Raw genomic sequence first — 12173 nt, forward strand, 5'->3', positions numbered from 1 at the left:
TTTTTTTTTTATTAAGACCAAGGTCCCATGCATGGCGGTCATAGGGAGCAGGGCTATATGCCCATTTAGTATGGGCATATATAAAATAACAATTATTCATTCTGCCAGTACACAGCAAATAATGAGAGGTATTTTGTTGAGGCACAGGAACTCTTTTATTTTGTTAAGTTGTGCCTGCTAAGAAGATACATCAAAATATCAATTTCCTTTAACAAAACAAATCAATCCCAATTTGCATTTTGCATTGCATCACAAAGCTGGCCAGACAAATCAGCAGCAAGGACTTCAGTTCGTCTGGTAGATGTGGAATCTGACAGTGGAATTTGCTTTATTTTGGCTGTCATTTGCTCCTTTTCTTTGCCTTCAAACATTGTGGCCATAACTTCAGTCATGCATTATTTTATAATTTCTGCATCAAAGAATGGTTTCTTGTGCTTACCCAAAACCCAGGCCACTTTCAGTGAGCACTCTGTTGCTTTTTGTTGGTGTGTCATACGTCACAATCTTCCTGCTTGAGTCTTGATATGACCTTTTCAGTTTCTTTTTTTCGTTTGTTCTTAGCTCTGAATTAGGAGGGAAATCCCGTTCAAAAGAGCTGTGCTCTGTCACATAGTGGCGTTTAATATTTTGACTCTTGACCAGAGCTACCGTCTTTAGGCATATTAGACACAGTGGCTTGGTGCTCGACAGAGGTAGAATGAAAGCATAGTTGTCAGTCCATTCTTCATTGAAACGCCGATTTTCACTGTCCACCTTTCTCTTTGAAGCAATTTTAGAGGACGCCATTGTGACGTTTATTTATCTGTTCTGCTGTTAAACAGCTGCAAAGACCCCCTGGTAGATGGGAGCAAAACTGCACACAATCGAAACCTTCGTCTTAATTGTGTGTGCGGCTCTCCTGGACTGAAGCTGTGAGCACACTGCGGCGTTGCGCATGCGTCTGTTTCCGGGCACAATGAACTATTTTGAATGCGTGTTTATAGGGATAGACGCGTGCTGACGCTTATGTATGGGCACGCCTTAAATTCAGAGGAGCCAATCAGCGCCTCGTATATGCTGACGCTTATGTATGGACACACCTTCAGTTCAGAGGAGCCAATCAGCGCATCGTTATCGCCGACATGCCCTGCTCAACCAGGGTTTCCAGTCAGTCAAACATTATACACACAAAGTCGCGCTGCCGCGGTCCTCTGCATTACATCTTAGTGCACGCAAAGAATACAACGGATAATTTTAACCAGCGATCGCGGTAATGCGCAGATTATAGTCCACAAATATAAAATGTATAACTTAAAAATCACTTTATGAATTATTATTTTATACAATTTGCCGAGGGTCCGGACAGAGGAGGTCCGGACTGAGGAGGTCGGCGGTCCGGTCGTGGATCGCGGTCCGCCAGTTGAGGAAGGGGCTCTAAATTGTTCCTCGGTGTGAGTGTGAGCGTGGATGGTTGTTCGTCTATATGTGCCCTGCGATTGGCTGGCAACCGATTCAGGGTGTCCCCCGCCTACTGCCCGGTGACGGCTGGGATGGGCTCCAGCACCCCCCGCGACCCTAGTGAGGATCAAGCGGTACGGAAGATGAATGAATGAATGAATGCATACTATTATGACTAGATCATTTATGAGTAGTAGAAATGCAAATAAAAGACACAAGATACACCACACACCATTGTGGAAAATGTATCATTTTGTTCACATTAAAACATTCACGTCTGCAAGGTGTGTATGTCTGATTCCTTCCAGAGCAAGACCCTAATCCAAGCCAAAATTGGACCTCACCGACCAAAGCCCTGTTGGACTCTCATGAACAATCAACGAGTTTTGTCTTTTTCACTTTAAGTGGGCCAAATGAGTTATATTAAAAGTAAACTTATGCTGTTGTAATTTTAATAAACCATGAACTTTCTTTGGTCCCGTGTGTGATACTAGTGTGCGGCGACAGCGAGTACTTCTGATGTTGACCTCTGCCATGTAATACAAAATATAAATTCAGCAATCGAACTCACCATAAAGAATAATGCTGGTGTTAGTTATCCCCATGGTGTTCATCGCAACACACGTGTAGTTGCCATAGTCTTCTTCGGAAACATTGAAGAAGATCAGCATTGACTGTTTGCCTCGATTCTCGATCCTGATCCTATTATTTCCACTGGACAGCCTGAAATACAGACAGGAGCAATTTCAAATTTTTGTTTTGACCCGCCCCCCAAAAAAGAAACAGTTTTCTCTGAATCATGTATAAGTTCATGTGGCTGTTTCCCAACTGACTCATCAGAGTTTTTTAACAAAACAGATAATATGCTTTAAATTAATGTCATGTCTATTTATATCTTAATTATGACCATTTAAATATACATTTTTCATGAGAAAAAATAATCTCATGAAAATGATATCTGAATCGGCATATGACAAAGGAGTCTTGGTTCAAACTGAAATTTTACCAACTGGAAAATCTCCTCCACAGAAAAAAAGAAAACACTACATGAACTTTTCAAAAAATTGAAGTAAGGTGTCACAGTCAATATTTAGCTCTGCATCAATTAAAAAAAAAATGTCCATTGGTATAACCTGAGGGTTTGACTTTCAAGTACTGTCATTTGTTAAAGCAAAGCCAACAAAATGTAAATTGGATTAATGACCTAATATAAAGAAACCTCAGTTCAAGATGAAAATTTTCCTTTTGTGTAAACCACATTTGTACACTAGAACAGTATACATTTCATTTGCCTCAAATATTTAAAACTACCATAATGCTGAATTTTTTTTTTTAAATGCTTAAAATGCATTTGGAATACAGTAATAGACAATTCATTATCGGTGCAACATTGCAAAACATTTAAAAATAAAAGGAAAACCAGACATTAAAACAGTACAAAAATAAACAAAATTATTTATAAAATTTAACAATGCAAGAAAATATTTTTTAAAAAGAATTAGCCACAAAAAGTGGATGAACGGGTTGATTACGTTATTAATTGCCTTACTGTCCGTCACATTATGTGATTGCGTTGAATTGTTCTTCCTGTTACTATACATGGTTGGCATAGATCAATTAACAAAACATTTTTTAATAGCTGAAAAAAAAAATCCTTTGGTCTAAATGAAATGTTTACATTTAGTGCTTTGCTGTAAATTAGCATTAGGTTAAAATCAATAAATTGCATTTTACCTGAATAAAAATTGGAAACTTAAGTTGAATAAACTCATATTTTTAAACAATGGGAACTAAAAGTTAAACGCATGACAATGTTGTACACTTATTTCCAGTGTACTGTAAATCAAAATAAGTTACAATCTTAGAGAGCCATTGTCAACTGCACTATTCATAAAAATTGGCCTTTTTGGATGAAAATGCACAATTGAACTTATTTTGACCCTGGCTAAATTTTGTCCAACGGTTTTAGTACTTTTTGGAGAAATTGTGTTTTCTCATAAGCAGCTGAATAGTAAAATTCACAATTGTGTGATTTTGAATGTAGTTACAGCAATGCAATGTAATCTAATTTCAAACATCATACATGATGTGTGAGCGTGAAACCACAACCTAAAACTCTCAGAATGTCTGCGGTTGTGCATCAATGTATTGGATAGCAATGAATGAGCTCCGAGGTGGCGAACCCGGTAGTCCAGTGGTTAGCACGTCTGCTTCACAGTGCAGAGGTACCGGGTTCGATTCCAGCTCCGGTCTCCCTGTGTGGAGTTTGCATGTTCTCCCCGAGCCTGCGTGGGTTTTCTCCGGGTGATCCGGTTTCTTCCCACATTCCAAAAACGTGCATGGCAGGCTGATTGGTCGCTCTAAATTGTCCCTCGGTGTGAGTGTGGCCGTGGATGGTTGTTCATCTCTGTGTGCCCTGCGATTGGCTGGCAACTGATTCAGGGTGTCCCCTGCCTACTGCCCGAAGACGGCTGGGATAGGCTCCAGCACCCCGCGACCCTAGTGAGGATCAAGCGGTTTGGAAAATGGATGGATGGATGGATGAAGCTCCGAGGTGAAACTTGCCTGCGATCTTCTTTGTACCATTCAAAATCTGCCCGAGGCACAGCTGAAGCTTCACATTGAAGAACACCTTTTTGTCCGACTGCGGTCCCTGTACCCCTTGCCTTAGAAATGAAGGGAGGATCTATAAAATACATTAAAAAAACATGTTTAGATTGATGATATGAGATTCCTGCCGAATAAGTTGCGTCTTGGATGACACAGTACGTGGTGTCCAGAGAGGACTCTCAAGGGACTGAGGTGTAAAATAATTAACACATTCTATCATTTCACGTTATTTTCACGCTAGACCACAAGAGGGTGCTCTAGAGCTCTGTTGATACTTTCCACATTGGCAGTAATTGATTAAAAAAAACAACTGACGATTAGTCTGATGTAAGCGACGTAGAACAGGAAGCGCCGCAGAACAGGAAGCGCCGCATCTTCTACCTCGTGTTAGTTCGTGCAGTTGTTTTCAAGTGACACTGAGGATGAAGATTTCATTTGATTTTGTGTTTCGGAGTGACACAGATGGTTTGGTAAACTTGTTTGCATATTCTTTATGCTATAATTATCTGAATAAGTCTAAATATGAGGTGAACGTTCCAGGCACGTTGTCATTTCATTGTTTAATGCATCATGTAACGTTGGCGTATTGTACACTTATTCAGCCTTTTGTTCTCTATTTTCATTTTTATTTGCCTTTCAAGAGTACATTTCAGTTCTTGGTGTTGGATTTTATCAAATAAATTTCCCCCCGAAATGTGACTTATACTCCTGTGCAACTTAATAATTTTTTCTTCTTTATCATGAATTTTATGGCTGGTGCGACTTATACCCAGGAGCGACTTAATACAGCATATCAATGTTCCAGCACATATCAAAACATAATACTGACACATATGTTGGTGAGAGGACAAAACACCTCTCTGTAAATAAATTAATACAGTACTACGAAATCATACACAATGTAACACCCACCACCCTAATTGTTGTCAGATAAAGTGATTGTATGACTCTTACAGTTGACTGCAACCTGTACTGTCCTCACATCAGGGGCAGATATGTCATTTGAAGCAATGCACTCATATGATCCGGACTGATCTTTGCTGATGGTAGCCAGCTCCAGATGCTCTCCTTCTGTTACAAATGTGTGAGTGCCTGTAAAGGAGAAAGGAAGAAATATTTGTATTAAAAATGTATTCCTACTGACCTTTATATTGTCTATGAAAATTCGTACCAGAGGAACACATGCATTAAAATGCATGCCCGTGTCAACATTTTCAGCCGTTGCCAGGACTGGTCAAAACAAACGTTTGTTTGGCCTGCACAAGTTGCCGCGTCACCCAATCAGCGCAAAAGTATTGGACTAAATGTCCCGCCTTTAAAAAACAAGACACATTGGAGTGGTCCCAGATAAATTCTGTGGAGAACTCTTTTGAGTGATCAAAACGTATCAGTCTAACTCTTGTGCCGATGTTGATGTTAGCCTTAGCTGCTCTGAGTCATGTACTGCCCCACTTTTATGTGGTGTTCCACAGGGCTCAATTATATGGCCTCTGCTGTTCTCACTGTATCTGCTCCCACTGGGTTCCATCTGAAGGTAACATGGTACGTATTGGCCCGAATATAAGACTGTTTTTTTTTGCATTGAAATAGAAAGAAAAAGTATTATATTCAGGGTCTAGATGTTATACCCATTCACAACGCTAGATGGCGCCATATATAATTGAAGTGAATGCTGAACTTGACTCCCCAGGCCAAAGTGAACCCCTGCCACGAAGAATAAAAATAAAAATAGCGGCAGCACGAAGAAGAAAAATAACAAATAACGTCAAGAAGGAAAAGAGAAGAAAATAATCGAACAGATAACAGAAAATGGAGAAACGTAGTGAGAATCTGGAAAAGTGGATCAAAGATCGGCCAGATGAACTGGCAGCTGAGGAGTAATGTACATTTCAAAAACCAGAAGCCATTCATTTATGAATGTGATTGCAAAATAACCCTCCCTCAAATATATTGTTAGAATCATTTGTTTCAGATGTACAGTAATCCCTCGTTTATCGCCGTTAATGGGGACCAAAACCACCCGCGATAAACGGAAATCCGCGAAGTAGCGACCAATAAACATATGCAGGTTAAAAAAAATGAAAGTCTGCAAACGGTCCGTGAGAAGCTGCTAAACAACGGTGTGTCACATAGAGCAACATATACAGTACTGTACTCCATGTATATATAAAAAATTATGAATATGTGTGAAAAAAAATCTGCGATGCACTGAAGCCGTGATAAACGAATCACAAAATAGCGAGGGATTACTGTACTGTAATTATTTTCTGTATAAAAACGAATTTGGTGTTCAAAAAGTCTTTTTTAAAACTTGAGTCTTGAAAAAGAGGGGGTCGTCTTATAATCAGGGCCGTCTTATATTCGGACCAATATGGTATTTCCTTCCACTGCTGTAGGGATGACTGTGAAATCTATGTCCCACTGAGCAAAATAGACACTTTCTCATTGAAGCCACTGCCTGGAGGAAAAACAGACCTGAATGGCACAAAATTTCTCAAACTTGGGTCTTAAATTGGACATTGATTTTAAATTGGACCAACAAATTGGTGTTCAATCCAGCTTATTTCATTTTAGGCAGCTGGCTAAAGTAAAACCTCTCCTTTCTCATGAGGACTTTGAAACAGTAATTCATGCCTTTGTCACATCCCGGCTGGATTACTGTCATGCACTTTATTATGGAGTCAGACAATCCTCCATCTAGCGTCTCCAGTTGGTCCAGAATGCCACTGCTTGCCTCTTGAATGGTACTCACAAGACGGACCGCATAACTCCTACTCTGGCATCCCTTCACTGGCTCCCTATACATTTTAGAGTTCTTTTTAATAACCTTTTATTTGTTTTCAAATCTTGAAATGGCCTCGCGCCACCTTACCTCTCTAAGCTCCTCCGCCCCTACACACCTGGCCGGTGCCTCAGGTCTGTGGACCAGACATTCGAGGTACCAAGAACTAAGCGGAGGCTCAGAGGGGATCGAGCCTTTTCCGTTGCTGGTTCCTCTCTTTGGAGTGACCTGACATCATTAAACCTCGTCTCAAAACTCATTTGTATTGTTTGGCCTTTGACTCAGCATGACTCAGACTTGATTTTTAGTTTTACTGTTTTTGTGCTTTGTACCGTCTTTGTTCTTAATTTATTGTTTTTGTGTTTCTTGTTGTACATATGTTTGCTCCATGTGCAGCACTTTGTATACAGCGGTGGTTGTGCTCTGTAAATACAGTTGCGTTTTCAGTTGTGAGATTCAGAATTCATCCTAAATGACACCATGTGCCCATGGCGCCCTAATTTGCATAACCGAGTCGATCTCAGTCAATGCGCAAAGGTTAAAAAAAAAAAGGAAAAATAGTGTGGAGAGATGTTAAAAATGTTCTCAATCTTTATCCTATTTCCTAGGTTCATATTATCAGACTATATACAGTATATATATATATATATGTAACGGAGTGATAATATTGCGGTTATTAAATTATGACGGAAGTGACGCAACAGCGCACGGTATGGCACCTGCCTCCCGCCGTAGTTCAGGTAGAGCTACCAGGGAAGTCACAGGGTAAGTCGGGTTTCATTGACGGTCCGGATTCATTCTAGTTTAATTACAATATTTCACTTTGTTTTCCCTTTTTCTACGGCGCGGTGTATTTAATTAGTTCCCGGATTTGTTCCGAGTCCACATTGCTTTTTGTGTCGTCATTTAATTTAAGTTTTATCGAATGAAAGTTTTTATCCATTGAGTTAACAGGTGGGTTTTCTTTGTTGCGCAGTTATTTACTCGACTGAAAAGCCCCGTGACTTCACCTATCTTGGCATACTGTGTTGCAGGTAATGCTTCTTTCCTTTTCATTGTACTCTACATAGTTTTTCGTGTTGTTTTTCATTTGACTATTAATGTGGCTGGCGTGTACCCGCGCGGTTCGTCGCGGCCGCCATTACTGTGCATTGTGCAGCCGTTCTGCTGCGTGTGATGCGTTCAGTGGCGTCATGTAGATACCAGTGAATGTGTTTTTTTGTCCTTTTCTTTGTAAATAGTTAATATACGATCACCTATGTTGTATATTTCGTTTGTTATGCTTTTAGTTTCTTATGGATGATGTTTAGTTCAGGTAGAGCTACCAGGGAAGTCACAGGTTATTTACTCGACTGAAAAGCCCCGTGACTTCACCTATCTTGGCATACTGTGTTGCAGACAATAAAAAGAAAAGAAAAGCCACATCCTAGTGTCTGGTATTCTTGAGGCGGCAGCGACGTGGAGCTTGAGACCATCATAGTGGTGATCCCCGTCACATTATATATATATATATATATATATATATATATATATATATATATATATATATATTATATATATATATATATATATATATATATATAGCGGCTGGATAGCTCAGTTGGTAAGGCATCGGGTTGGCATACGGGAGACGGTGGTTCGAATCCCGCTTGGGGCAAAAATGAGCACATAACACCATCCAGTGTGGGTCCTTGGGCAAGATCCTTCACGCTAATGCGTGCAGCCTTTATTGATTACAAGAAAGCCTATGACTCGATGCCACATACATGGATCACTGAATGCTTGGAGTTGTATAAGGTGAACAGGACCCTAAGAACCTTCGTTGCGAACTCGATGAGGATGTGGAAAACCACACTTGAAGCCAATCGCAAGCCACTTACCCAAGTGTCCATCAAATGTGGCATATACCAAGGTGACGCACTGTTCCCACTGCTGTTCTGCATAGGACTGAACCCCCTAAGCCAAGTAATCACCAAGACAGGCTATGGATACCGCTTCAGAAATGGAGCTACAATCAGTCACCTCCTCTACATGGATGACATAAAGCTGTATGCTAAGAGCGAATGGGACATAGATTCCCTGATCCACACAATCAGAATCTACAGCAGCGACATCGGGATGTCATTCGGGCTTGAGAAATGTAGTCGGATGGTGATTAAGAGAGGAAACGTAGTCCCCACTGAAGGGGTCTCACTCCCCGAAGGAACAATAGCAGACATTGAGGACAACTACAAGTACCTCGGTATACCACAAGCCAATGGCAACCTCGAACTGGCAACAAGGAAAGCAGCTACGGCCAAATACCTCCAGCGAGTGAGGCAAGTCCTAAGAAGCCAGCTCAATGGCAAGAATAAGACCCGGGTAATAAACAGCTATGCCCTGCCAGTGATCAGATACCCTGCAGGAATAATAAGGTGGCCAAAGGAAGAGATTCAGACCACGGACGTAAAGACCCGAAAGCTCCTAACCATGCATGGAGGGTTCCATCCCAAATCCAGCACCCTGAGACTGTACGCAAGCCGAAATGAAGGAGGCCGGGGACTAGTGAGTGTGAGAGCCACTATCCAGGATGAAAAATCCAAGCTCCATGAATACATCAAGGAGGCTCCAACGGATGAGGTACTCAGAGAATGTCTCAGACAATGGGCAACAGAGGATGAGGAGCTGGAAGAGGGACCATCATGGGAGGACAAACCCCTACACGGGATGTACCACCGGACCATAACTGAATGGGCGATCTCAAGAAGTGGCTAGAGAGGGCTGGCCTGAAGGACAGCACAGAGGCACTCATCCTGGCTGCTCAGGAGCAGGTCCTGAGCACCAGAGCCATTGAGGCCCAGATATACCACACCAGACAAGACCCAAGGTGTAGGTTGTGCAAAGAGGCACCTGAGACGATCCAACAGATAACCACAGGTTGTAAGATGCTGGCAGGGAAAGCCTACATGGAACGCCATAACCAGGTGGCTGGCATAGTCTACCGAAACATCTGTGCAGAGTATGGACTGGAAACCCCAAGGTCAAAATGGGAAACACCTCCGAAGGTGGTGGAGAATAACAGAGCGAAGATCCTGTGGGACTTCCAGATCCAGACTGACAAGATGGTAATGGCGAACCAACCAGATATCGTGATCATAGATTAAGGACAGAGGAAAGCCGTTGTGGTGGATGTAGCGGTCCCAAGTGATGGAAACATCAGAAAGAAGGAACACGAGAAACTCAAGAAATACCAAAGGCTCAGAGAGGAGTTGGAGAGAGCCTGGAAGGTAAAGGTGACAGTCGTGCCTGTGGTGGTCGGAGCACTCGGGGCAGTGACCCCCAAACTAGATGAGTGGTTGCAACAGATCCCGGGAACAACATCGGACATCTCAGTCCAGAAATGTGCAGTGCTGGGAACAGCAAGGATACTGCGCAGAACCCTCAAGCTTCCTGGCCTCTGGTAGAGGACCCGAGCTGAATGAGGGACGGACACCACCCAAGGGGTGAGAAGAGGATTTTTTTATTATATATTAGAGCTGTCAGTTTAGCGCGTTTTTATTGCCATTAATTTAAATGAATTTTAACGGGATTAATATTTTTCTCGTGAGATTAACGTGGCACACGTCACAAGCGGATGTTACGTTGCTCTATAAATACACCAGAAACAAAACAACAAGCGTGCTGCAGAAGTCCACGCCCATGTCTGTTTTTCCAGCCATGGAAGCGCGAGACACCGAAAACGGATACTTAAAGAGTTTATGAATGGAAAGTTTACTTTTAAAAGGTTGCCATATTGCTCCACTGACAAGTTATCTGTTCTCTCTCTCTCTGTATCATACAGGTATACAATGTATGCCACTGACGCGATTGTTACTTGTTTGGAACTATTTTGTGTGGAAGGTTACAGCGTTCCGTGTCCATATAAATACAGCGGGTGGAGCTTCTCTGTGTTCGTCTGACAGTGACAGTGCGCTACAGTGGTAGCGACCTAGCGAAAGTAAAATGTCTCCAGTGTTGTCATCGAACCAAGTGTAGTCATTCGAAATGAGGTCTACACAAAACCGTAGAGAGATTTCCGCGCAAGAAGGACCAATACAATCAACATAGCCTGACTATGTTAGGGGGAGTGAACCCCCACCCCCCTTTCATAATGGTTTGCCCCAGCAGCACGGGGGAAGTGCGTGTGCTTGTTTGTAAGACTGGCAGTTTTGAATACAGCGGCACATAATGAACACTGGTGTCCGGTGTCTCGTTATTCTTCAACAAACATACAGAAAAAGACTGCTGTGTTGAAAGCAAACTTGAGAAAAATGAAGTATGCAACCATGGTTTAAATCCACTATAGGCTGAGTACTCGTGTACCTTAGATGTGCACTTTATAATGTTATATTGCTCTGTTTTGATTTCATAAAAAAAATCTGTTAAAGCAGCTGTTGTGTGACAAAATATTTTTTTCACCGTTATTGATGGACAGTAATATTGTGTGAGATTATGTGTGAATAACTGCACCAAGTGAAAAATGTTCATGTAAAATTGAAAATATTTCAGTAAATTTTTGGCACAGAAAACTGATTCATGATTCCATGTTGATGAGAGCATTAAAATGGGGGAAAAAATAGGACAAAAATGTAAAAGGAAATTCAGAAACGATAAAAAATGTGTGAGTAATCACAATTAATTTTTTTGTTCATTTGAGTTAATTATGACAGTTGCATTTTTAATTAGATTAAATATTTTAATCGTTTGACAGCTCTAATATATATATATATATATACACAGCATACACATTTTACATTCATTTTAAATGAATTCCAAATTTAAATTAGACTATGCTGGCATAGATTATGACATTTTCAATCAACTAACACTGCACAAGTTGTTAAAATAGAGAGTCAGGGTTAAATACAGTACAGAACAACAAAGAGGCATTTGTCATTGATGAAATTGATGCCAATGAAAGTTGCATCACAAGCAAACCACTGGTGACGTGTGTGCCTGTAGGATCTTTTTGACGGTCATTTGTCAACTGTAAACTTGTGGAATTTTTTTTTAACTCGGTAACGGGCACGTGTAGAGCTACTAGACTAGACTACTAGTAACTAATATGATCTGGGTTGTTGCAGAATTAGAGGACATTTTACATCCCACCCATCAAATTGTTAAAGTCCAAAGTCCACATACAAAATACATGTCCTGAGATCAAATCTAAAGTTCAGTGCACTGTAGGCGGGAGTACAACAAACGTCTAACAGTGGTGCAAGCTTTGCACACTTTAATCTTATCGTAAGTGTTACAAGTCAGGAGACTGTTTATTTATTTTAACAAAGTTAAGCCATACTTTGGATCGGCAGTGTGTGCATGTGCA

At 41.1% G+C, this 12173-nt stretch overlaps 2 protein-coding genes across 3 annotated transcripts in view; one reads left to right on the top strand and one right to left on the bottom strand.

Annotated features, from left to right (window-relative positions):
• LOC127587820 (uncharacterized) overlaps positions 1-12173 on the top strand; it is a 270103-nt gene that overhangs the window by 73465 nt on the left and 184465 nt on the right. The window lies entirely within an intron of this gene.
• Positions 1-12173, bottom strand: part of opcml (opioid binding protein/cell adhesion molecule-like) — a 162877-nt gene that overhangs the window by 6220 nt on the left and 144484 nt on the right. For both annotated transcript variants that reach the window (XR_007958862.1, XM_052046286.1), the window contains exons 4-6: positions 5002-5139; positions 4003-4123; positions 2009-2160 (exon numbers count right to left, since the gene is read on the bottom strand). Coding sequence is in view for 1 of the 2 variants with exons in the window: in XM_052046286.1 (XP_051902246.1) it covers positions 2009-2160; positions 4003-4123; positions 5002-5139 (411 nt within the window). In the remaining variant the exon portion in view is untranslated. The remainder of the gene's footprint in view (positions 1-2008; positions 2161-4002; positions 4124-5001; positions 5140-12173) is intronic.

Source organism: Hippocampus zosterae, chromosome 16, assembly GCF_025434085.1.
Source record: "Hippocampus zosterae strain Florida chromosome 16, ASM2543408v3, whole genome shotgun sequence".
In the NCBI taxonomy this organism is placed as follows: Eukaryota; Metazoa; Chordata; class Actinopteri; order Syngnathiformes; family Syngnathidae; genus Hippocampus; species Hippocampus zosterae.